Below are 27,773 nucleotides of genomic sequence, written 5' to 3'. Positions count from 1 at the left end.
ATTAGGTGTGCTGTAAAGCATGTACGGTAAAATTACGTTTATCGGTACAACTCCCTCACGCCTCTGCCTTGCAAGAAGAAATAAGGAGAAGTGCACTGGCTCGTGTGCAGGAGAGCCCCGGTGTTCATACAAACCTTTTACTTATTCTGATTTCTAATTCGGAGGCACCTCCTTTTGAGCGGAGGCTCCAGGTCCTCCGGCCCGGCGCTGAGCATGGGCGAGGAGATGATGCACGGCGCCATGGCAGTCTTCTCCGCGGGTTTTGGCACAGGCTGGATCACGCAGCCCGTCTTGGGCAGCATCCGCAGAGCATACGCGTGGTCCTCGTCCGCGGGGTTATTAAGGTTCGGGTCTGACTTGTCGCCCCCCGCCAGGGCCTCCTCCCCCATCAGCTTTTTGGCCGCCTCCCCGTCCAGGTGACAGTTGGAAGCACAGTTGTTCTCCTTGACCGACTCCAGCTCGCTCACCGCCGGCTCCTCGGGCGACAGCAGCTTCTTGGGGGGCGCGGGCGGCGGCGGCGGCGGCGGCGGCTGCTCCGGGGGCGGCTCCGCGCTCTTGGCGCCCTCGGCGGCGCTGCGCGTGCCGTTTACGATGACGTTGCAGGCCGCGGCGGCCTCGGGGCCCGCGGGGGCGCCCGGGCCCGGGTCGCCGGCGGCGGGCGGGCTGCAGTGGCCGTCCCTGCAGCCGCCGCAGGTCCTGCGCTCCGCGGCGCCCGGCTCGCGCTCCGCCTTGACGTGCGCGTGCAGCGCGCGGTGGATCACGTTGTGCAGCCGGGCCCGGTGGCCCACGGTCAGGTCGATGACGCCGTCCTGCGGGCCCTGCAGCACGCCGGGGAAGCCGAGCTGGCCGCCCGCGCCCGGGGGGCTGCTGGCGCGCCGCGTCAGGTCCACCACCTCGCTCCGGCCGTGCTCCGCGGGCGCGGGCGCCAGGCTCAGGGCTTGGCCGGAGCAGCCCGGAGGCGAGTCCGCAGACTTGGACGAGCCCTGCTTGGAGTCCCTGGGGGACAGGGAGTGTCCGCCTGGCTTGCCGCCCGCCGTTGAGGAGTCGCCAGGGGCGCTCGGAATGAAGTTCTCCCCGTTGCTGGAGAATCCGTTGGGGGGCTTGGAATCATTGACGTGAGGGATGGGAATCGGGATGGGGATGGGCACGGGCAGGGGCACGATCACGGGGTATGGCACGAGCAAGGTGGGGGGCGGCACCAGCGGGGCGAGCGACGGCAGCCCGAAATTCATCATCTGGGGCACGGGCATCGGGCCATTTGGCATCATGCTCACCGGAGGAAATGGGAGACTGGGCAAGGGCGCGCCCGGGGGCGGCGGGGGCAGCAGGCCTGGAGGGTTCCCAGGCATGGTCGGGGTGCTTGGGGGATGGATGTGGGGCGACAGCATGGGCCGGTGCATGGGACTGGACGTGGGGCCCAGGTTTCTGGGGCCGCCGGGCGGGGGCCCGATGCCGGGGAGCATGGGGTTGGACAGAGGGCTGTTGGGGTTGGAGGCGTGATGCGGCGGCCCGCGAATAAAGGGCGGGCGGATCTGCTGCATGATCTGCTGTTCCATGAAGATGGGCAGCGGCACCGGGCCGCGGTTGGTCATCACCATGGGAGGGCTGCGAGGCGGGACACCGAGGGGAGGCCCGATGCTAGCAGGTGGCTGGACGGAGACCGGAGGGATGTTTGGAGTCTCGCTGATGGGCATGGACTTGGGCACTGGCGTGGGGATTTTAGTGACAGAGCAGTTGGCAGTGTCAGATGGAGAAACGGTGGTGGACGACGATGGGCCAGGGCCCTGGCTTTGGCCAGCTGCAGCCACCGGGGAGGGGGCCTTCCTCCGAGCATCTGTTAGAGGGATATTCCAAGAGTCTGGAGTGAGCAGCTGCACCCCCGTGCCTTCTGCTTTATTTTCCATGGGAGGGTGTAATGTGCTGCACAGCCCAGCTGGAAGATTGGCCTGTGTCTCTTTGTAGAAAATGTCCATTTTGTATTGATTGAGACATTTTGCACTGCAGAACTGAAGCCTTCTTTCCCCGTCCCCAAAATCCAGGTATTCTTTTGTGTGTCTTATGTGCTTACACCAGTCACATACCTACAACACAGTAATAAAAAGGAAAAAAAAAAAAAAAAGATAAGCAATTTCCTCTAGTAGAGAGTGTTTCATGGCTCACATAAAGGTTCTTTCAAACTTCATCACAATTTTTTTGAACAGGCTGAAGTGTTTCTTTCTGAAAGGTGAAATTCTTAAATGTTTGTGAAATGATTTCTCCTTGGAAGGCAGAATTGCTTTTTTAAATAGGAGCTCTTCAGAATAGCAATTATCACCATCTTCTATTAAAAACAGTAACAACAACACCCCAAAACTGTGTTGTGTCCTTTAAGCTCAACTTAAAGGTGGATCTGACAAAAAGGAATACCTACACCTGCCCACGTATTTGCACCTGTCAAAGAGGCTCGTGGTAAATGTAAATGTAACTAGTTGTTGAGAAAAGGATTCTCCAGGAAGTTCGGTGGCCTTTGAAATATAGCCCCATAAAATTCTCCTCACACAAAGTCACTTTACACTATTGACTGTGTTCAATAATGCAGTTGGAAAGGTTGTGCTGTGTTAACCAATAACACAAAGCGCTGAACATCATTATGTCTGGCTTCCAAAGGGAAACTTGGAATTAGTCATGAAGTCTGTGTGAGGTTTAGCTATTCCCAACCTGTGATGTTGCAGCAAGCTAGAATTATTTTTTGAGCTGTTTGCCCACTCTCTCTCAGTAGTCAGAATTTTTGGTGACATTTCTTGGCAGGCAGTCTTATTTAACAACTTTTCAAACACCAGAGAACGTTTTCCAAAAGTTGTTATGGCTTCTCTGCCCCCCCCATCCCCCGCCTTCAAATCGACTCCTGGCAAAAGCAAGATATCACCAAATTTATTTTAAAGTTGGGCTGCAGAACTAATTAAAGGCTGAGAGCTTTTCCCAATTGGAAATCACTAGACATCAAAGTTCAAAAAATAGTCATTCTCGGCTTCAGAACCCATTACTTTGGAGAAATTATTGTGATTTCATTAACACATTAATTTTGCAACACCATCAGCTCTCACAGATGGTGAAGACATGATCTACAATTCAAATATGACTCTTGTTTGCACAAATGTCTTTCCTTCATATGGCATTTTAAACAAGAATTAATATGAGTAATCTTGCCATAGCTATAAACAGATAAACAGATGTCAAAATTTTCAGTAGTTCTTTCAGTGCCTTACTTTTTTGACTGAAAATTACACACGCAATTTTTTTCTTTTCTTTTTCTTTCCTCTTTCTAGCGCTCTCTCTCTCTTTTTTTTTTTTTGTCATTTCCTTCGCACTCAATCCATACAGCAGCAGAGAGAGAACTCTGAAATGCAGTGCAATGGTGAGTTCGTTGAATTCAAGGCTCTCCTCTATAGAGCATTGGTTCCAATGTTGCTGTAAATGGAACCTTGTTTTTGTCGAGGAGGGTGTCTGTTCTGTTGTTGGTGCATGTTTTTTTTTTTTTAAACTATGGTAAACTGATAGCATTAAAAGATGATAACTTTTAATAACGATTGGTCACATCAACAATGCAAAAACAACATATGCTGGGCATTTGATTACTCATCTCATTTAACTCTCAGCTTTCCTTGACTGTAAACAGTGGTGGCATGCTAGGGTGTGACTGTGGGTGTACACACTTGTGGCAGATATGGGTCTGTATGTGTAAATCCACTCTTTCCTTCTCACTTTTTTTTTCCACTGATATTTGCAGGTAATATACTGGAAGGTGTGAGACTGAATAACAGATAGTTACTGGTATACATTCGTTTTTTTGTGTAGTCTCATATCAAATTACCCTCTCAAAATACTTATTGCAAGAAAAACAATTTCAATGCTAAGATACTTCTGTGTTTCACTACCGTGTTTTCAGGTTTCTCTAGGATTACAGAAATTTTCTTTTTTAAATCATAGTTGAGATGTCTAGTTTACAAGTAAGTGCAGAATTGCCTCTCATGAAAGAAACACACAAGATCCATCAGACTCTCAAAATTCTTATCTAGATAAAGGTTAAGTAAACTAGTAGTTAAACCTTGAAGCAAGGAAGCTATTATTTTTAAAACGTGATCATTTTAATAAAGTTAATATATAATGATGTGACATTTAAGTTCCTGTATGAAATAAAGCCACCTGATTCTGCTTCAATATTAGGCCTAGAAAGCATTAGAGACTGTTAAAAACTGAGAACAAACTGAGGGTTGATGGGGGGTGGGAGGGAGGGCAGGGTGGGTGATGGGTATTGAGGAGGGCACCTTTTGGGATGAGCACTGGGTGTTGTATGGAAACCAATTTGACAGTAAATTTCATATATTAAAAAAATTAAAAAAAAAATATTAGGCCTAGATGTAAATTAATAAGCTTGAAGTAAAGGATCAAACATAGCTTCTTTAATCATGCACTGAAAAATATTATCAATGAATTAAACCAATTAAAATAATATGCCAAATTTTCTGGCATATTTCTTTTGGATCTTACTTTTTAACCATAAGGGGAAAGAGTTTTCTGAAATCCTTAATTGGTTTTTAAATTGCCAGAATGAATTATTTGCCTCCAGAGGATTCCTCTGTTTCCTCAAGCTTAATAAATATTTTCAAGTGGAGTCAAAAAAATAATCTAAATATAACTTAAATGTTCTCCCTTCCTTCACTTCTTTCACTTTTAATAATTCATTGATGAATAAGGAATGATCATAGATCTATCCCAATTATCAAATCGGAATTCTTCACCACATTTTATCTATTTCTACATAAAAAGAATTTCAGACATCAAAGTTGGAAGCAAAATTCTCTTGCATGAAACTTTCCAGTTAAAGCTAAGGCCTAATGTTTACCTCATTTTCTGCAATGCTGTAAAGTGTTTAGGTAATGTAAGTGACAGTATATGATGGTCTCATTTGGGGTAATGTGAGTGTGAATGTGTGTGTGTATATCCTTGCCTCATTATATTTCAATTCAGAACACTGACTTAAAAATACAGAAAAGCAATCTTTCTGATGAAACAAAAAATTATTAGAGAAAAAACTTGTCACTTAAGAAATAATGAATCAAGTCTGTCTTATAGGACACATCATTTAAGATGAGGTCAATGAATTTATGGTACAAATGGCTATATCATGTGAGGCAATAAAACGCAGTACCATAATTCACTCTACATCTACCTAATGACTCACTTCTGGTAATTAAAGATTTCATCATAGGAGCCTGGCTGATTACTTAAGATGTGATAGTTAGGTGAAAATATATACCATAGATGTTTCTCTTTAATAAGATAACATTTGCATATCCATGAAATACACGGCATGTGTCCCATAAACTATGGTTTTCTGAATCATGTGGTATGGGATAGTCTTCCTTTCTTTTTCCACAGGCAGCTTTCTTTTTTTTTTTTTTTTTTTTTTTTTTACTTTTTGAGGCATTAGTTTTTCCTTATTATGCCAAGAAGTACCAAAATTCCTTCAGATAGTTTAAAAGATAAAGATTAAGAAGTACAGAGCTCAACTCACTGGGCTCTGGAATGATTTCCCCCTAATTCCACCCCGGCTTTGTTTCTGTTGGAATCTGGCCTCTTTGGTTCCACTTCTCTTCCTAACAGGTCCCAGATTGGACAGAGCTGAAGCTGAAGCTGTTTAACGATGGCAATCTGGGGACTGAACAATCAGCTAATGCAATGCCATTGAGCAAGACAGCTGAAATGCTTCGTATCACAAATACATAATGTATCACCAGGAAGACAAAAAGATCACAAAGGAGATAAACAAACGCGTATTCCATTCAAGCCTATAACAGCAGTCCTCAAAAAGATTAAATTTACCTTCCTGGGATGTGTCCAATTCTAAACAACAGAATGAACATTTCCTTTAGTCCATTTAGAGTATTTATATTTTGGTGGCTGACTGCCAGGGTAGTACTTATAAGCTCAGTGGCCTGATGGATTCACTCCTTTCCTGTGAAATAACTGTGTGGCAACCTACACCGCTAAACTACTCAAAAGACACTGCCTCAGCAGAAATATCACTTGCTCTTGATATAAGAAGACTGAAAGGCAGGACTTCTGGTTCCTATAACTCTTTCCATCTTGTATTTCCCCTGGAAAGAAAGAAAGCTATTCATGTTGGCAACTGAGCCTTTATTTTTATATAAACGTCCAAAGTCAAAGCCAAAGTATGCCATGAGGTTACCCACATGGGCATAATATATACATTCTGCTGGGCTTAAGAGAAGATTCGGGTGACTGGGAAGGGGTCAGGGTTCCTAATTAACACATTAATCAGCTGTCGACTGTGGGAGTGAAGTTCATCCTTTAATGGAACCCACTGCTGCTTTCTGAGCGGTAATCTGGCATGAGGCAATATTTAATTAAGAAACCCTTTTGCTGAAATCTTTCTTATCTGGGCAAAGACATTTGCAGCAACGGAACAATAAAAAGATATTAGCAATCCCTTGAATGGCATCAACAATTTGAAAAACAAAACAAAATCTTCATGCGTGCCTGACTTTCCATATATATAGCACCCAGGTTAACAGCTCAGAAGTTATAGCTCCTTAAACAAAATTGTAGCCTGCCCTACAAGGCAGATTCTCTAGGTCTTGGCCTGTTAAATGTGGCACTGATCTTGCAGTCCAGATTAGCTCAAAAAAAATCATGAGCTCATCCAAGAGACATGCAAAGGAGGACAGACAGACAAGGGTTGGGGGTCTGCCTTACCTGTAGTCACCTCACAGCATGAGTTGAGGGCCTCAAACTGACCCCACCCGGAAACGTGCTTCCAGTCTGACCCTGTGGTCCCATGGTCACAGCATCAACTGTTTTGGGGGGTTAGACGCTGCCTCCATCAGGACCCTAATTCAGTGTGGCAAGGGATGCTATGGAAATCACATCGGATTTGGAATAAGAAGATATGGGTTTGCGTCTGGGCTCTATTATTTACTAGCACTAAAATTTATGAAAATCTCAGCTTCAGTTTTTTCCTCTGTGAAATGGAGCTAACAGTAGTAACAAGCAATGCTTGTGTGCCAGGCAGATCACTAAGTTTGCCGCACAGTGCATGTTTTCAGTCCCTAGCCCGCCTCCCTCATGGTTGCTGATGTCCCAGGAACATCCCATATGTTTAAGTTCATTTTAACTTAATGGGAGGATGTTTCTATGACAATGTTAGCAGGGAATGGGAAATTTGCATCCACAGCTTTCCTATGAGCCTGAGTGTCTTTGAGATAGAATGGAGTATGTTTCTCTCCGGGCAAATGCATGCTGCACCTCACAGACCCCCCCCTCCCCCCTGCTCCATCCTGCTTCCTAGGAGACTGTCCCAGGATAACAGAGGGGTTGTCTGCAGTGACAAGGAACCAAGCAACAGTTCTATGCATGTCCCAACTGCCCACCATCCTGAGAAGACCCTAGTCAACTCCTGCCGAGCCCTCTTTTTCCAAAGCCAGTCATTCTCTCATTCAGGAAAAAGCTTGACAAAGCAGCATGGCTGCTTGGAAATGAGTGTTCAAATCATTAAAAGGAATAATTCCTCTTCGGCTCAACTGCTGTTTGAATAGTGGAAGCCAAAAAACGTGCTATTCATGTTTTATTAAAAAACAGAGCAAATGAGCGATCTGCTTGACTCATTACATGGAAGGGCCAGAAGCCACAGTATCATGGGCCTTTCAGACAGGATGACCCAAGCCCTGAATGGGAGAATACATGTGAGGACAAGCCCCCATGGTGGGGAGGGGTGTACCAAAACCTGATTTGGGGACCAAACCCACGATTCCAACTTTCCTTGCAAAGTTGGATTAGAGTGTGAAGGAAAGAAAAAGATGACCTAGCCACAGACCTGTAAAGCCATCTAGAATTCAGGAGAAGGATTTAGAACCAGCAAGGGCTATTTTTTTTTTTTTTTTAAAGCAAATTCATGGAGAAGTTCATTTTCAAAATAAACTTTCTGCAGGTTTAGATTTCAACATGATGTTTGCTACATAATTCTTTTTGTTTATGGATCTTATTCAGTTTTTTTGTTTGCCTTGTCGTTTGGTCTCTCTCTCCCCTCTCCCCTCTCTTTTCTCTAATAGGATCTGGAGCTCAAGGAGAGGCCAACGAGCATCTTTGTTAAAAGTGAACATCTCACTAGAAAACTGCCCTGTAGGGACTTTATACCATGATTCAAGTTCTTCTTACATGTTTTAGGCTGGATTTCAGAAGTCTTGGCCCAGGTCACCAGGGCAGATGTGTTATGAGCTCTGTCAAGCATAGAAGAGATGGGGCTTGGTTTTCAGGATCTCGATGAGCGTTGACAAATGGCTCATTACTGACCCAAGTCTGTTTCTACAGCCAAAGCAAGAGATGGAATCCTGGCCTGTACTCAGTGACCGTGGTCTTCCTCACAGCCAAACACAGGATTCAGCAGAAGGTGATTTTTCCCTTTGGTCTGACGCATTAGGTTGCCTAAGAGCATTAGCGTATCATCGCAAAACTCTCTGCTTCATTTACACTGGACAAATGCAACTTACATCTTCCTAACACAAGTCATCCGGATGGAAACTAAAAAATTCAAACATTGGAAAATCTGGTCTACCTGGTGCCAAATGTCTGCCTCTCTGTTTTCCAGTTACTTGGCCCTGAGAGAACACAGAAATAGCCCAAGAGATCTCAGAGCAATGAAATTTAGCCCTGAAAAGAATCTCAGAGACCAGGCAGTCCACTTCTCCAACCTCCAGCTCCTGGTGGGGCCAGGCACCTAATCCCTCTGAGCCTCAGGTGCTCAGCTGTGAAAACGAGATCATCAATAGTGACAGCGCTCCCCAAGAAACACGTGAGGAAGAATGAACCAGCCCACTCTCTGGCTGCTTCTCGAAGGTTCATAGCTGTTTCTAGTGACCTCTCGTCCGTTTAGCAGCGAGGTACTGATTGCTTGGAACCTGTCAGACACCTGGCTAAGGGCTTTCTTTGCAATGCCTCATTCAATCTCATTCAATGCCTCATTGCAATGCCTCATTTTAACAGTCTCTTGCACATTTCTTGGCTCCCTGGGTTACAAACCGAACCAGCTCCTACCCGTGGATGCTCAGGACTGCCCCCACTTAAGACCCTGGTATCCACCTCTGACCAGTCCTCAGATCTCTCCAGGATACCCCATCAAAAATTATAACTTTTATTACAGTGCCTACTGGAAGCAGGTGTCATAATTTGATGTCTTAATAATATACTAACGGCAATAGCTAGCATTATTTAAGCACTAGTAGCCATGCTAAGCCTGTTACAAGGGTTACCTCACTTAATCTCCAAAAGTCCCTTATCATATAGATAACTGGGTTTAGGTAGATTAAATAACTTGCCAAAGATTATCTGTGCAGATAATAGATGGCAGATCCAGATTCTAACTTGGATCTGTCCGCTTCAAAGACAGTACTGCTGCCACTATGTCAGGGATGTTTGCACTTGCCTTTAAAACTACAAGATTAAGATGGTTGCCTAATGTTTGATAATAATTTCATTTTGAAATTCCAGAATTTCACAGTCCACTCAACCTAACTCCCTCAGCAAGCTTGGGTTCCATTCTACACATACAGAGACAGTCTTCCAGGTGGGACTCAGACTTCTTGTGACAGGGAGAAACAACCAGATCTATCCATACAGCCAAAGAATGATTCACATCATAATGATCTTTCTCCTTTGCGCTGATTTTTCTGGTGGCCTTCTAAAGATGATTGCAGTGTAAGTGCAGAGCCCCTATGCAGCCTATTTTAAGGCAGCCTGGTCTCTTGTTGGACAGTTTTGACTATCAGAAAGCTTAACCACTTCACGTCCCTGTCACTTCACCCAGTGGTAGCGATTCTGTCCACCAGAATCCCCTAACAAAGGCCAACTCCCCTTCTTAATCTCAGCCTTTCAAATACTTAAAAAGAGCCATCATATTTACCCCAGATTGTTATTTTTAAACATCCTCAGTTCCTGTGCCCATTCTCCAGGGAACACGTTCCCAGAGCCCTCCTGTCTATCCTCCCGTGCCTTTTACCCAGGCATATACTTCACCTTAGTAATGTCCCTCTTAAAGAGTAGATAGAGCCCAGAATAGAATGCAGCCACCTGACTGGCACAGAACCCAGGGAACTCTCTTCTCCCTCTTACAGAACACTATACCTCCTCTAATACCACCCAAGAATTGCATGTGCTTTTTTAGCAGTCATATCCCACTGGAAGTTCTTTGCTTTTTAAAAACAAACATTTATTGAATAACTGTTATGTACCAGGCTTGAAGCTTTCACTTATCTCCTTTAATTCTGACAACAAACTTATAAAGAAGCTCTGGGGTTTTTTTTTCCCATTTTACTTGAAAATGAGAAAACAAAGGTTCAAAGAGACAATGGGGTTTCCCTAAGCTTTCACAGCCTCCAAAGAGTGGAGCCAGGATCCAGATCCAGAACTTCCAACCCATCCTCTTCCACTCTGCCACACAGCTTGCTTCATTCTGAGTTTCTGGTCAACCAAAACCTTTTTCTCCTAAGTGCTCATCAATCATTTGTTTAATGATATATTCAAGGACTTTTGAGGGTAAGCCATCAAGCCTACTGGGTCTAGAGTTTCAGAAATCAGAAACTCTTTCCCAATTTTGAAAATTTGGTCAACATTTGTCCTCTGTCTTTTTAAAACATCTCCCATTTATCATGATAGAATGAAGATTATACAAAGGTAGATATGAAATCATCTACAAATTTCCTCATAGAGGCTGGGAGACCTAAATTTGTTTAGCATAGCAGGTGCCCACAATGTGGGATTCATAGCCTTCTTTATGGTATCTGTCCTACCCAGTCTGGATAACATTTTCTTTATGGAGACAGTGGAAATAAACCAAATAAAAGTTGCCCACCTCTGCCTTCTCCCTCTCTTTTGTTAATTATTAACCATTTGCTCTACACACTGATCTATCCAGTTTTACTTATTGTTCCTTTCAGGAGCATAGCCCTAAGAGCTCCCTTTATTATCTTGGGCAGTTCCCCATGGAACTCCTCATGCACCCTAGCCTTCCTGACACAGAATTCTTTTTTAGAATTTCCCAACCCCCTTCCCCCATGTTGCTCTTCCACCCCTAATACTATGCTGAGCCTCTGACTGTGGGACTAAATCCAACTTTCCTTAGAACTTGAATAAAATCTGCTTTTCTAAATTCTAGGGAACGTAGCTGGTCATATCCAGCATTCTCTCCCTCTCCATCGCACAATCCAAGATAGTTGGGTTACTTCCCCTCTCCATCCACATACTAAACAGCTTTCCTCTATCTCTATCAAAATGCTGGTCAAAGTAAGATTCTCTTTACTGTTTCTCTATCTTCTCAGAACTATCAACAAGGCATGGGAAGAAAAATAAATTATTCTGTTTTTAAGAGAATGACATTCTTAGCATATATCTAGGTAAGCTGTCCCATTTCTTGCTTCTTTGCTAACTAATCTGTCTTTAATGTCTGCTTCATATTTCATACTCAATACCCCAAGTTAATTCTTTTGATGCTTCTTTTTATTTTCCTAAAATTCCCATCTTACATTTCCTCTGAAGTGCATGGATTGCCATACAAGGATATATTTTCCCGAATTTTATCCACCAATCAGATATGGGAAAGGGGGATATGTTGTTTTACATTTTAGGTTTCCATGTTAGCTCTAGTCTAGGCAAACCAAATAAACCAAAACAAAACAAACACGCTCCAAAACTGCAGTGGTATCTCTGAGATTATTTTTATCTTTTTGTGCCCACAATCCAGGGTAACTTGGTCCTTCCCACTCTCTGCCTTGATAGAGATATGTCAGAAGCCATTTGTTTGTTCTTGCTCATGGCTGTCATACCTGCTGCCTTTATTGTGTCCAGTTTTGCAGGTTTATTGGATAGTTTCTGCCTCTGTTCCCCACCTCAGAATTTAAGTTTTTCTTGATGAGAACCTTAAATCTCTGAATACATCCTTCCCAATCTTCAGTCAATGCCCCAGGCTTTTACTCTTCACTTGGGAAGCAGCATAGTTTGGTGAGGAAGGTGGTGAGCTAGGAATCAGAAGACCCATGTCCTGCCCACCCTATAACTTTGGGTCGTACTTCTGTGCCCATGGGCCTTCTGTCTACCTTCAAGTTCTGCTATGAGGATCAAAACAAATAGTGCAAATGGGAGTGCTCTGAAAAATATAAAGTGTCATATAAATACAAATATTTTGGTTTTATAATGATTATAAATGTACAAGAATAACATTTAACATGTAAAACAAAAAACAGAGCCAACTGGTCTACCTACACTCTACTCTTATTTATCTGTTATTCTTCTATTAAATCGCAGTTATGAAAAAACAGAGAAAATCCACTACTATGAATTTTCCTGTGATGTGTACTTCAAAGTAAAAAAGCACGCCATGAAAATAAAACCCAGAAACTGAAATCAACAAAACACTTGACCCCCAAATTCTCCACTGTGTTTCCAATGGCTTGTGGAGTGTCTGACAGCAACATAATTGCAATAATGAGGAGGTTTGCAGGCCAGGTTGTGGTCTTAAGCTCACTATGGATGTTTTAGCCCTAGGCTCAGCTTCAGGCCAGCACCAGTCGCCTGGGCCAGAGTTACCAATGGAATCCCTTATGCTTTAGTCACACACAAATGTGACATTTATGGCATCTGGTGCACAATGCTGCAAATTCAAAAGGCCTAGGATGCTGGGCTTACAAACTTGGGGAAAAGAAATAATTTAGGTTGTCTTGTCTTTTTAGTTAATTAAAACCTGTGAGAACACCCACTTGGTGGCAGTTGCTTAAGTATCTAAGCGGCACAGGTTGGACTGCTTCTGATTTTGGATCTACACGTAGGTTTGTCTCTGAAAAGCTTCCTGGATGTTTGTGGACTGCTGTTTTGCCTGGTTCTCTTCTGTCTTTGTTTAATGAATTTAGCCATTCTACCTTGCCAACCAACCACCTGGTTGAAAGCCAAAACTCTTCTAAAGCTAGATTCTCCACTGACCACCCTTCTTACAACCCCATTCTTATAAGCAAATCCTGGGTTAGCCAAACCCAGTCTTCCTATCCAGGTTTAACACCTGAGGTGCTAAATGGTATGAAGCAAGATAGCCTGGGACAAAGATATGTATTCATATATATTTAAACACATCCGTTGTAAGTCCTTTTCCCCAGTAAATTCAATTGGCTCAATAGACACTATCACAATACGACTCACAAGAAGTCTGTAAAGAGACAAGCAGCCAGATAATGTGCTTTATTTTGGAAATAAGTAAATTAAGACTAGCAACAATTCTATACCAATTGGCAGTGTTTGGGTAAAAAGCTCCTATCTCATAATCCCTGTATAACTAACTATATCATTCTTTGGTCCACTCTGAAGAGGGAAATGAATGGGGAGGAATAATTCCATTTGACTCCTAGTACAACTGGACTCTCAGTCCCTGGGTGAGGAGAAATGAGTCTGACAGAGCTACCTGATCCGAACAGTCTGTGCAATGGGCCTCAGATCTGGTAGGACACAAAGGAAAGGCATATTTGAAGGGAATCTAAATATGTGAGGTCAAGCCTCTCTTCTAGTACTTCATATCTCAGAGTGAAATAAAAGGCATTACTGGGTATATTCTGCTGCATCAAGGCACGCATGTGATACAGTCTAACATGTGCAGCAGTGGGGAAGAATAGGTAAGGAAAGAAAGAGGAGGAGGAAAAGAATTGTGGATCAACTAGCTTTGTATCAGAATGGATCCCACTGGATGCCAAGTGCCTTCTATGGCCATGGCCCTGCCGCTTCTCTGGCCACAGCTGACTGGCCCCCAGGATACCTCAAGACCTCAGTCTGGCTCTGCCTAACAGGGACAGAGTAATTCAACAAAGCAATTAGATTTTCTTCCTTGGGAGGCTGGGGATTAAGATAACTCCAAGAGAGTAAGTAGTGGCGGGGATAGTGCTGTGGGAATAAAGCCAGAGGAGCACCGAAGATAGACAGTAAGCAGAAACAAGGGGTGGCAGAGGTCACAAGGTGGAGTGGGGAAAAGAGGGCTGAAGTGGCAGGAGTAGAAGTCAAGTGCAGGGCAGGGCATTGCAAGTCCTTAAAGGGCAAGCAGGAAGCAATAATGCTTGTACCCAGGGGCAATAAGAGAGTCCAGTTGCCCACTTATTAGTAGTGCAGGACCATCTTTGTTGCCAGAACAACTGCCCACACTAATGAGGATAAGCAGCAGTGGCTATTACCGTCTAGCTTATTTCCTGGGGCTTCTTTATAGCAAGGCTCTATAATTTTCAGAAGACCAAGAATCTAACCCAGCTTTATATACTTTCTCTGATTTAATCCTTACTACAACTCCGTCGACTATCACCCTCTATTAAAAGATAAGGAAAATCTAGGAAAGGGTAATGACTTAAAAGCCCTTGTGTGATCCCATGATACTTCCTCCCTGTGATTAAGCAGCTTTTTGCAGCACGTAAGTACTGTGTACCCTGCTATGGCTGTGGGCTGCCCAGGGAAGCAGGAAGTGGACAGCAGGCCATGCCTCTTACATATGCCTCTTTACACCAGCACTATTTCTGAGGGTCACCACAGGAAGGAAATGTGACTGTCACATCAAGGTCCTTGCCTGTTCCTAAGCCCATTGCAACTGCCCCCGTCTCATTGACCATTCTTACCCCAACTGTCTATTGCCTGAAGAGTATCCTGAAAAACTCTAGTCCCATCAATGTCCTGCTCCTGAAAAAGGATTCCATGGCCAGGTGAGTTGGGGAAATGTGGCCTACCCTATGCTCCTTTTGGAGATTCTTAATACACATTGCCATATTTAAGCCTCTGAGAAGTTCTGCAGAAAAGAAACATGTTTATCTTCACTAATCCAGAGTTTCTTCAGCTTTGCAAAAATGGAACTCTTTTTTTTTTGCCTAGTAGAATCCTATAGAAAACTCTTTGGAAAATGCTACTTTAATGATTTGGCTGCATATAAGACAGAGCCCGGAAAGCTTACCATTAAAGCCTTGGTGGATCTAGGTCTGGGTCTTAGGGAACTTCCACTGCCCAGTGCACTGTCTTCCACATGCAACCATCGGTTGTTAACCAAATTGTAGGAGAAGTTAAAGGTGATTCCCATGCCCGTGCCTTTCTGCCTGTTAGCAGGCTCTTTCCTGTGAGAGTCAAGGTTATGCAGCCCCCCGTAGCCCTTTTCTCAGCCCTGCAGCCCCCCTCACCTCTCATCGGCTTCCTGTGCTCACCCAGGCCTAGACGCTATTACATTTCACCCTGTGGTTTCAGCTTCTTCAGTCACTACAAACTCAATTTCTGTCCTCTCAGCTCTAGTTACCCCACACAGCCCACAAGCCCAGCAGGATGTCATAAATACTGTTACCTGGCATGTGACCTTCCAAACCCTGAGGCTCCGCCCAAGAGTGCTTTTCTGCATTACAGATGAACTCATGAGCATCTCATGAGCAAGCCGCCACAACCGAGGGAGCAAACTCTTAAAACACAGTAAACGGCATGTCCATATTTTCACATTTTTACACAAAGGACAGTCTTATCTGTCATGCTGAATAAAAATATAAAATTAAGAGATACTACTTCAACCCATCTTGCTGGCACACTGATTTTGAAGTAAATTCAATTGGTCTGTGAGGATTTATTCTGCTCTGAGTCATATCAATCATTTTATCTCGTTCCTTCAGCCATTCTCTGCCATCGGCCTCCAGGCAAAAGCACCCTTATCAAGAGTGAGTGATAGAGGTGTCCTAAAGGGCCAGAAGAACTATGGTCTCCCAAGGAAAATGGGTGATCAACTATCCCTGGCCTAAATAAATTCTTCTAATCAGACACCTGCATCCTGTCACACATACTTCATGGCCTGATAAACCCAACAGTAGCATGGATGCCCTGATATCACAGTTTCTAACGGGTAACCCAACTCTCTCAAGTCCTACCAGCTGGAAGCAACTCGAATTCTTTTCTAAGTCCTCTTAACAATATACAGTCACTTCATCCATTGGACCAAAAAGGATCGTGACGATTATCTAATGAGAAAGCATACTGCTACCGAAGCCTGCATATCCATATTGCTAGAGACTTTAAGAGAACACAGGCTCAGCCCTGTGATAGTCACAAGAAGCCGTGGAGCGAGCAGGCTCACTGGCTAATTGAGCTTTTTGCTGAACACCAGTGAGACGTGAGACAGGAGTCTGGATTGGAATTCCATTATGAGTTGTTAATAATTAAACGTTACATGTTTGGAACCTCATTCTTCCGTATTACTTTTTAAATATTAATCTATTTACATCAGCTGGACTTCCTGCAGCTTGACACACAGTACATAGGAGTCACACTGAGACAGACAACTGTGTTTGTGGCTGAAAACATCTTTGCTGCATAGTGATAGTAAAGGCAACACTAGCCCAATTCTACACCGTAATTATCTCGCCTTTTAGAAGGTGGCTTCTTCCGTTTTTCAACACACTCACACTTTCCTCATCATTACAATGACTTTTTAAATGAGCGAGAATCCAAACTAATCTTCTTTTGAGAGTTTTATAATGCCCCTCGAGATCTCTTGGGGGGAGGGGCCCTGCTCTCTTCAGAACCAGGGTTAGGAAATGGATACAGAAGGCAGGTGAGGGTTTCCTTGGTTATTACCCCACACTGTGCTGAAACTCCGGCATAAAAATTCAAAAACAGGAGCACACATAAAAACCTCATTAAGGGCTAACCTTGCTCCACCCAGTGCCCCGCTCCTACAGGGTCTCTCCCCAAGTGCCCAGCAGCCACTCTCCTTCTGGGTGAATGCTGCGGGGCCTTTGGCTCACGTCCTTCCCTCCTCCCATTTCATCATCCCCATCAGCAACTCCCCAGGGGCCCCTCTCTCTGCTGCTGGGGGTCTCTGACTCAGGCTTTGTTGCCTGTCCATCCTCTCCCGGCTCAAACACAGAACGTCCAGAGGATAGAGACGGGGCCGCCTCGAATGCCTGATTGCAATGGCGGACAGCCTCAATGGAACCAGGATTCTAAGCCAGGTAGGATGATCAAGGACCATCTAAATTCAAGGATGGGAAAACCAACACAGCAAGTGTCCACTGCTCCGGAAATTATGGACCCCACAGTTTCCGCAGTCAAGGTAATCATCAGACCCATGTCTGTGCTCGGCCCCTTGCAGAGCATGCCATAGAATAGTCTCCAATTTGGTTTCAATTTGAGAATTTTATTCCCTTTTAAGACAAAGCTAGCAGCACAGACCAGCCATGGACTGTTTTAAAGAGTAAAATGCCATTTCACTTAATACAAAAAGATACAGGATTCAAAGTAGAAAATTACATGGGAGCTACCCTTATTACAGAAAAAGAGCGCTCCCAGCTGCCCACCTCTGTGACCACAGAGGAAGAAGGAAGTACAGACACTCCCAGGAGATTAAACATAAAAATCTCTACCAAGTGTCAGTATATCTTTCTGTTGTTTTATCTATCAGTACTATTGAATGGCTTATGCAAAATACCTAAAGCAAATGCCCCTAATTAGTCTCTCAAGGAAGACACTGCATGGGGCCAGAAGGGCTGGTCAGGAAGGCAGCAAGACCTACAACAGACTGGTAGTCCCTGGAAGCTGGGACCACCTTGGGAGAGCTGTCCATACTAGACTGGGGAAAGACAAGTCGGTTCCCAGCGTGTTGGGGAAATGCTCCAGAGGAAAAGAAAAGCTCCAGGCTTATGGAGGGTTCTGCAATCGCTGAGGCCTCCATCGTCCTCAACCAGCAGTGTTCAATTCTCCCTGTAGCAGGTGGCTCCTTTTCACCCAGAGTTTCAGGATCTGTTCCCACCAATCAGAGGAACAGATTTCGCCTCCTCTTCCCTCTCTCTAGAGGCAGGACCACAAACAAGTGAGAAATCAGGCACTTGCCCAACCTCCCATTCTCTCCCAGACTCTCCTCCAATTCTCACATGCAAATTTCTCCTGTGGGGACACACCATCCCTTGAATAATTCCTGGTTTTAAGAGAAGCAAGCCCTCGTTATAGGTGGACAGAGGGGATTGCCCACTGAGCTTTTCGTGTTGTGAGACCAGAGGAAAGCAGAGAAAGTGAAGTACTCTGTTTGCCTGATCCCCTAGAGGTCGTGGTTTCCTCTACATTATCTCGGCCTCTGTCCCTCTGATTTTCAAGTGCATAGCATTCCCTAGAAAATATCTAAAAGCTTCATAACTCTATTGCTTGGAACTACCCCCCTAATAATTCAGTCTCAATCTTTCTTTGCTTAATTTCGTTCCATGACTCCTACCCTAATTATACCCCTGGTCTAGAGCTAAATAAATGACCTCCTTCCTTGGTGTTGACATCCTCCAGATATCTGAAGACCACGATCGTGCCAACCACCCAAATCTTCAGACCTCACTAATGTCAGCCAAACGCAACAGAAAGAATGATAACACAAACAGTCCCTGCGTGTGCCTCAGACTCCGGCTGGATCTCTCCTGCTTTGTTAGCTCCTCAAATCCTTATCCATGGAGTGGTTCCACTTTGAGTTTCCTAATTATCAGCCTAAAAGGGGAGATGCCAATAGTTCAAAGTAGTACACAGTTATCAGAAGATATTCAAACTAATGCTCCCACTGAATCCGTAAACAGGAGACAAAAATCCCCAAAGAGTAATTAACTCCAAATATTTCCGAAATTTCTACCATTGATGCTGAGTGATTTTTTTAAATGAGGAACATACTTTAAACCCTGAAAATAATAGATTGATATCAAATTCCCTTTCGGTATTGATTTTGCATTCAGCGTGTAACAATTCAGCGACTTTTGGAAGTTCAAGGTCATAATGCTTGGGAGTTGAACTGGCACCAGAAAGTCATTTTATCCCACCTCCCAAGCAGTGCAGAGAGCTCAGCTAAGATATGGTTGGCTCGTCAACTGACTCAACTGTGATGCTTCCACCAATGGGAAACTAACTACTTCACAAGTACTCCTGTTAGCCAACTCTTTCTGATACTGAGAAGAGATCTGCCTTCCTGCAACCCTACCCATAGGCCTGGCCATCTCCCTCAAATCCAATCAGCATGGCTGCCTCCTTTTCCACACAGCCTCCCTTCATATATCTGGCAATGGGGGTATGTGTTCCCTTACTCTTTTTGTCCCAGGAGGGACCTCCTCAGTCACTTCCGTTGTTCTTAAGGCATCGTGACTTCCAGACTTCACAGCCCAGACTGCCTTCACCTCACCTCCATTTCATTCTCAGTATGTGACCCCCCCAAGTGAAACACGACACCCTCTAAACCTGCCCTTCAAGATCTGCACTGCTGAGCCTACAGGAGCTGATGTGATGTGATTTTATGGTTTTTAGAAGGATCTGCCTTCCTCTTCCTCAAGCATGATATTCTACCTTTAAAGATTTTTCTTTGGGTTAAAATATGACATATCCAGGAGTCTTCTGTTAAAAATCCAAATATCTCTGAAGGGGTAATATTTTAAACCACCAGCACCCAGTATGAATTGATTTACGCAGCATCTTTGGACTGAGACCTGGATTCTAATCCTGACTTTATCATTTTCTAGCTGCATAACCACAAGCAAGTTAGTTAAGAATAAGGTATTGAGGCCTGTAAATTCCTAACAGTCACCAAACATTAGCCAAGTATATGTGTACTTAGAGCAAACACATTTTTTCTTCTCTCTTTTCTTCCTACTTACTACCTCTACAACTGTCAGGAAAAAAGACCTGATTTCTATAGACAGGAGTAGAGTAGCTCATTTGTTATAGCTAATATCAAGGCAGTTAAAGAGTGACATAAAACACCTGAGGTGAAACTCCAATCACCAATAACCTAATGGTTATGCATTTTTAATAAATGTTTTTCTGCCATCCCTCTGAAATATTTTGAGGAATCACCCTTGAAGCAAAGTCAAAGAGAATCTATAATTTGGACAGGGATTTTTACCTTTTGGGGTCAGTCTTAGAAGGAACTCTCAAGAAATTTGAAATATTGATCTCTGCAGCAGAAATGGCATGGGATTCAGTAGAGCACACAGCTCCCACTGAATGTCCTGAGCTCTTGCATAAAGACAGCTTTGGGACTCTGGGCCAGGGTTTCTCCAACTTGAGTATACATCAGAATCACCTAGAAGGCTTATTATAACATGGATTACACCAATGTTCACTGCAGCATTATTCACAATAGCCAAAGGGTAGAAACAATCCAGTGTCCGTCAACAGATGAGTGGATAAATAAAATGTGGCATATACACACAATGAAAATTATTCAACCATAAAAATTAATGAAGTACTGATACATGTTACAACATGGGTGAACCCTGAAAACATCGTGCAGACTGAAAGAAGCCAGACCTAGAAGGCCACATGTTGTTATGATCCCTCTGATTTGAAATATCCAGAATAGGCAAATTCAGACAGACAGAAAGTAGATTAAAGGCTATCAGGGGCTGCTGGAAGAGGGGAGTGAGGGGTTATTGCTTAATGATTATAAAGTTTCTGTTCGGGATGATGAAAAGGTCTTGGAAACAGATAGTGGTGATGGTTGCACAACATTAAGAATGACACCAAATAATACACTTAAAATGGTTAAAGTGGCAACTGTTATGTTACATACATCTTACCACAATATAAAAAAAATTTTAACCCCACAAATTCCTGGACTGTACCCCCAGAGTTTCTGATTTAGTAGGTCTGGGATGGGGTCCAGGAATCTGCATTTCTAACAAGTTCTCAGGGGATGCTGATGTTGCTGGCCTGGGGACCACATTTAGAAACCACTGCTCCAAGCCCAGAGGGAGGCTAAGCAAACCCTTCAACCTCTCTTCTCATCCTGCTCCACTTTGTTGATTGTCTAGAAAACCTCAAACTTCTGTGTATGTACAGCAATGTCAACCCAAGCTGGAAATAATAAAAACAGCTGCATCCAGGCGGACTTGAGGCTATCAGTTCTGCCCTGGAGTGTTCTCCCCCTTTTTCTTCTCACTCAGTTTTGAGCCACCACTGAGCAGTAGGAATGCCAATAATTAACACCAACTTCAGCAGGGTAGAAACAGGTGTAAGTCAGAATGAGCAGTGGGTGAGTGAAGAAGTTTATCTCCTGGGTCTCGTCCTCGGGAATCTTGCCCCACCCTGCTGTCCAAACTTGCCAAATTAACAGTGAAGTACTTTCTAATGGACTTAGAAAAGTGCTTGCTGCTTAAAGTTTCGAAAGAACTTGAGTGCCAGGCTTTGTGATATTGATCTGGGCAAGATATTCACATGAGGCATAGAGGATGTAATGCATATGTCTCATTTGGGGTCCAGTAAACTGCTGAAGAGCTCACATTTCTGGGATTCTCTTTTTTGACATTTCTTGGGTTCACCTTGAGTTCACTGGTTTTCCCGATGGTATTACTTAACTTCTCCAAATTTAATATATTTTTATTCCTGTTCATTTGAGTGTTGTATTTCCACACAGGCATGCTTAATTGAGCAAAGTGTACTGGACATGTTTCCCAGAGTAACAGTGCACGGCTTTTTCACCAGGAAAGGCAAGCATCTTCGTCATCTGTTAGGGAGCCTGCCATCGATGGCTGACATGTAAATATCCATGGCAACACAGGTGAACCTGATGTCTGGTTGGGCCAGACCGCACATGGAGTAGGTCCTCCCACTGGGCTGAGCAGAGCCGATAGCTTTTACTCAGCAAGCAGATAGAATGTTGGTTCCTTTCAATTTGCAGGGTTGTCATGTTTAAATATGAAAATGTTGCTTATAGCCAAATGTTAGTGACAGCAGCCTGTGGCGCCGATCACAGTTTGCTCTCTTACTCCTGCTAAAAATAAGCTTGCTTTCTCTGGATTCCTTCAAACTCCACATCTGCAGGAAGTTTTTGTTGCTTTTGCTGGCCTTTTTCTTTCTTTCCTGAAGAAGATTATGGTTCTTTGGCTCCACCAGGGACCCCTCCTTTTTCCCCTTCCTGGGAGAACACCATTCTGAACAATAATAAACACCCTGGGCTCAGACAGTCCCACAAAGGCATCGCATCGGTTCTCAGTTATTATCACAGGCCTCTGCCTCTTAAGTCTTTAGTGAAGAGCAAGCTGGGGCACCTACAAGGGGCAGAATCATTTGACCGGAAGTAAAAGACGAGCCCAATGGGATTGGACGGGCAGGCTAGGAAGCAAAATCTGAAGGTGAGGTTTCCGTGTTTGGGTCACACTCAGCAACCACATCTGCACCAGTCAAGCAGACAGCCTGCTCCCTCTCATGCTGGAATAATTTTGTTTGCCAGGTATTAAGTTCACACCTAGCACACGGTAACTACAGTAATGATGTATTTTGAGCAAATGTTCAACTCTTCTTAAGGCAAGTGTTTAATTGCCTTTATTATTCTCTCTCTTCCTTTCTCCTGAGCATGGTGTGAGGGAGTGAGTGAGTGAGGAGGGGGGAGAGAGAGAGATGCGGAGGAATTGGAACAAATGGCATAGTTGCTTTAGGTGTTTTCAGAATCAGCCAGAAGATCTTGTTTGGAACAGGACCTGAAGGCCTTTAGAAGCTTCAAGTACTTCACAACACACTGGAATCACTCAAGGAGCTTTCTCTCTGGCCCCCACTCTCAGGGAGTCTGATTCAGGTCATCTGAATGACCTGAGTGAGTGGGGCAGCCATGTGGCACCTGTCGGAGCCTCCTAAGCAAAGACCGGAGGTTAGCTCATGGGTCTCCTGGCTGCTCAGACATGCTGTGTGTCCTTCTTTCCCTGGCCACCCTTCCTCACTCCCTACTGCCTCTGTGGGCCAGTCACCTCTGATGCACCCTCCCGTTCAGGAGCTAGCGAGGATTCTGGCAGTGAAACATTTGATAGGAGAGAGTCCAGAGGGATGTTATGGCTCCTCCTCCCCCAGAAAGGAAGATGGGTCAGCTCTGCAGTCCTGGCCCAGCTGTCATGCTCCAGTGGGCCCCAGGATGCTCTGGACTATGTGAACACTGTGGGAAGGGAAGAATCCGTCTCATTCTCCTTCTGCTCCCAGCTTTGCCTGACACATGGTAGGTGCATGATAGAGGTTTGCTGGAGCATTGAGTGCTTTCTCAGTTTTCCCCAGAGCTCACAGGTTATGTGGCAGTACAAGTCAACTCCAATTCAGAGAGGAGATGTGACCAAGAAGAGATGTCTGTCAGTGAATCCCTATGAAGTGAGCCTCTGTGAGCTCCAACTTGGCTTATGGAAATTGGAGATCTGTGTCTATGGCGGTGTCCTCATAGCGCTGGAAGCCCTTGGCCAGGCATGGATCAAAGAGCACCAGATGACCAAGACCTGGAACGCTGGGCCACATTTTAAGATCATGATCCCATTGGCCAGTTGTAATTTAGTGCTTCCCTCCCAGGCTAGTCCTCTCCAGGAACAGTGATGATGTGGGGGGTGCAAGGGTTCTCCACCAGGCCTTCTCCCCCTCCTCTTTTCACCTGCGGTTCTGAATTCCCAGTGGAGCCAGGTGGACCAGGCACTACTTCAACACGATAACCCCCCCTAGGATCAAGTAGAGAGGTCCTGGGGCATATATCAACTACTTCTGTGTTAAGTACAAATTCCACACCACAAGGATATGTGACAAAGAATTTCTGCATTGTGCTCCAAGGTTGTTCTGTAATTTCTCTCTACCATCCATAGACACTAAGGTACTCCTAATATTTGCTCAGGAAGAGGATGTATAGCCTACCAGTATACATCTTGGGGCTCTTCTCATCTGTAAGAGCTTTACTACAAAATCTAGCTTCCTTTAACATCCTATGTATACATCTCTAGAGTGGTGATCTTCAGTGTGGGGTTGGATACCCCAGTGGGTGCAAACATGATCCCCTGAAGTCATGGAAGAAAATATTAGAACACCTAGTACTTTTTTTTTTTTTAACAGATTGGATACATAATCAATAGCCTGCTGAAATCACAGGTCTAAGTGACACAGCCTTCACTTTTCATGAAACTGAAAATAGCAGGTTTGGTTGTGAATAGCTGGGGGAGGAGAGAGGGTGGGGAACATGTTTGATGATACTCCCCTAGGTGTTTCTTTGGAGAGGGAGATGAAGAACAGATCAAAGGTGGTAAGATGCCCCTGGTTTCTGTGTCAGCCCAACCAGCTTTCCGAAGCCAAATCTAAAAGACCTGCCTGTTACCCTCTCCCCAGTCAGATGTGACTTGTTCTTCTCTGGGACCCTTCTTCGCCACTTTTTCCCTTGCTCAAAGCTCAGGTCACTGTAATTTCTGATGTCACTTGACTTCTTATCATGTCTGTTCTAGAGTCTCAGCTCTTTGAGGGCAGCTTACCCCGTACGTCCTGAAGGCCCTGCTCATGGGATCTGATGGAGAACCCTTGGAGACATTATGAAGATTTCATTTGTAAAAGATGACCAAGTCTATAGTGAGGTCACTGAGCACTAGACAGTATTTTCCTAGCTTTGATTGCCATAGTCAGTAAAAGCTCAAAAACAGATTTTAGGCTTGCCACCCTATGTCAGTCCCCTGAATAATTTTTGCCTAAAGACTTTTTAAAAATTACTGTTTATCGTCACTGCCATTTCATTTATAAAAAAAGAAAAGAAAAAGGACATTTTAATACCACACAGCTAGAAACGATACAGTCTCAGAAAGAAAAGATCATCCTTCCCAAGAAAGGACTCTGGGACCTTATGTTGCCACATAATGTATCTTTACAACATCCTCACTCATCATGCCCTAGTCCACAGTTTACCATTTAGGAACCTCTGAGGTGAAGGGAGGCAGCAACACAAAAAGTCCAATCAAATCACTGACAGCATTTTGTCTCCCTCCAAGGTGGTCAAGGGGGAGACAAGCTCAGTTCTGAATAGAACCACGATGGGTAGGATGTAAGATGCTTGTGCCACCTTGTCTTCATCACTCTTCCTTGCCCCTTGGTTATCTATCCTTCTCACAGGGCCTTAATCCCCAACAAATAAAACCCAAAATGTCAATCCAAGGCTTTTACCTTAGATAACATCAAACCCCAAAGAAAATAACACCTAATAGTGGAATTCCGAGGGAGTAGGTGGCCAATCCTTTCCATTTGAGTAGCCCCTCAAGTCACAGCATATTTATGACTACAGACCAATCCACCACTCTCTAGAGCTGGCCCTGTAAAGAGGTCCAAAGCTCCAGTAGCCATTAGGACCTTGGAACTCTCGCACCTGATCAGAGGGCAAAGCTCTCTATAGATCCCCATGAAATGCTGATATGGTTAATTTTATCCTTTGGGCTAAAAACAGTGTATACCCAGAAAATGATTATGTTGACTATACCACATATATGTTGTCAAGAAAAGCCAACCTCAAGCCACATATGCACATGTGCATAAAGGCCTTGAATTACACGTGATCAGCTCTTCTTGAGTTCTTCACTATTTATTAACTTTTTTCTTTCTATTGCTTATTCAGTTTGTCAAGTGCTAGCACATGCTTGCTTACAATAAGTACCAGACCACCAAATGCTTAAGAAAAATTAGGAGAGAAACTCTTAAATGGAAAAAAAAATTATATTCATTAACTTAATTTTTTTTCCTGCAATAACGCCAGTATTTGATATCAGCAGCAGAACATGAGGGTCCAGCTGGAGGTGCATCAGTGTTCCCTGGGAGCTTAATGATAACAGGCCAGAATCGTTTACATTGGGCCTGTCCCAGAAATTCCAGGTGGCCACAGACGTGATCTTTTAAATGAACTGTCCATTTCCTATTGTGCAATAAATTGTCACCAATTGCCTGAAAAATATCAGGACACCTGATCTGACCAGTATTTGTCCTGCAGGGAGTAGAAGACAGACCGGAAGTACAGCTAGAGCACCAAATCATCCTGATGATTTATAGTGACAACTGGCAGAACATGTGAAACCAGGTATCCTGGAAAATGTACAGTAGCCATAGCAATAGCATCACCCAGAGTACATCCCTAGGCCTGGACTTAAGGTCAAATGCTCACTGGCACCAATCAATCCCTTGACATATATAGGGACTTCTTGCAGTCCGCTTCCTTGGTACAGACAACAGACTCTGTCCTCACACTATGAGGAACCCAAGGCCTCCCCATCTGCCGTATGCCAAGCTCCTTCACCTGTTCAATGCACATGGTGAGAGAGGTGGGAGGGATGAGGGTGGTGACAAGCCGCAAGTTGGGCACCACCGTAGGCAGCTACTTTGAAGTCACGGGGCTGGGATGGCCCTGACTACCCTTCCCATAGCACATGTTCATCTGTCTGAGCAAAGTCCAGTGTCTCTTGATCCTGCAGGTAAGAAAGCAAGGGAGGTGGATCCTGGTGCCAAGGCTGGTCCCCCATCCTTTACCTGACCCAGCCTGTGGACCCCACCCACCACTCCACCACTTCTGCCACCTCCCCTAAGGCTGTGAGGTGAGGACCCTCTCTTTTTGCTCCAGGCATTAAACAGTGAAGCCCAAATTCCAGGCACCGGACGCAATTTGGGATTTGGTATCCCTTTAGCTGCCTCACAGTTTCTTTCTAAATTAGAGCTCTAAGTCTCAGACTTCGGGGCCCCTGGGTGGCTCAACCTGACTTCAGCTCAGGTCATGCTCTCACGTCTCATGGGTTCAAGCCCAGCATCGGGATCTGTGCTGACTGCTTGGAGCCTGGAGCCTGCTTCAGATTCTCTGTCTCCCTCTCTCTTTGCTCCTTCCCTGCTTGCATTCCATCTCTCTCTCCTCCCCAATCCCTTGCAAAATTAAACATAAAAAAAAAAAAAAAAAAGACTCGGACTTCAAATATACAGAGGTGATAAAGCAGCAGGCTGAATTTCCTACATTCTCTTGTGGCTGTGCCCCCCATCACTGCTGCACAGCCACCTTCACTTGCCCCCAGCCTGCTCCTTCTGGAGACTGTCCACAATATACTCTCTTAGCTGTGGGTAAGAATTCTACCCATTGTACACAATAAACTTCTCAATGGCTGTGAAAGAGATTCTGACGGCATGGGGGAGGAGCCTGGGGTGTGCATGTGTTAAGTGTATTGTGGGCATGTGTACCATAACGATAAGGAACCTGCTGAAACAGACCCATATTTACAGAATAAAAATCTATCATCATACCCTAGCCCAGAGCTTCTCAAATTTCAGCATGCACATGAATCTCCCCGGGGATCGTTTTAAAATGCAGGTTCTGATTCAGTATGGTTACATTCCTACCAGGGGCCCAGGTGGGGTCCACACTGCTGCAGGGTGGACCACATTTTGAGTAGTGAGGGGCCATAGGCAAGTTGGGGTTGGAGGGTCAGCCCAAAGTCAAGGGGACCATATTTTCTGAACCCCAAGCCAGGGCACATGGTGTGAGGAAAGATTTGGGTTTGCTTCCTGGAAGCAGAGGCAGTCTGGGAACCATACCAGGATGCTGAAGCTTTGCACATCCTGGAACATTCTCAGAGATTGGGGCTAGTGGTTCTCAGACTCATCTCCTGAGGACATGCTGTCTCTAAGCTGGACCCGCAAAAGCTGCTATTGCAATCAAATCACTTTTGTTTCCTCCCAGACCACTGGGGAGAAATGTTAATACACTGAGTTTGCCAAGTTATGTTTTTGTCCTATATATTTTCCTCTGCTTTAATTAGAAGGAAAATTTAGCTACGGCAGGATAATCTCTGGTAAGAGAAAGGCAGCTAATCGAGCAAGGGTCTGTGACCCCTGAGCTTCACCTCCTCTGGGGTCCCCTCTTCAGCCCTGCTGACCCGATTATGGGTCTGTAGCTACCTAGTATTTAACACCCTAGTGTTTAAGCA

The 27,773-nt window shown here is 44.6% G+C and overlaps 1 protein-coding gene across 1 annotated transcript in view; it reads right to left on the bottom strand.

Moving 5' to 3' along the window:
* Positions 1-27,773, bottom strand: part of LOC122220236 (sine oculis binding protein homolog) — a 163,395-nt gene that overhangs the window by 19,247 nt on the left and 116,375 nt on the right. Inside the window, exon 6 of the mRNA XM_042939485.1 lies at positions 135-2,081. Coding sequence (XP_042795419.1) covers positions 138-2,081 — 1,944 coding nt within the window. The 3' untranslated portion in view covers positions 135-137. The remainder of the gene's footprint in view (positions 1-134; positions 2,082-27,773) is intronic.

The sequence above is a fragment of the Panthera leo genome, chromosome B2, assembly GCF_018350215.1.
Source record: "Panthera leo isolate Ple1 chromosome B2, P.leo_Ple1_pat1.1, whole genome shotgun sequence".
NCBI classification, from domain to species: domain Eukaryota; kingdom Metazoa; phylum Chordata; class Mammalia; order Carnivora; family Felidae; genus Panthera; species Panthera leo.
The sequence above is the reverse complement of the archived record's forward strand: the minus strand, read 5'-3'. Positions and strand labels throughout refer to the sequence as shown.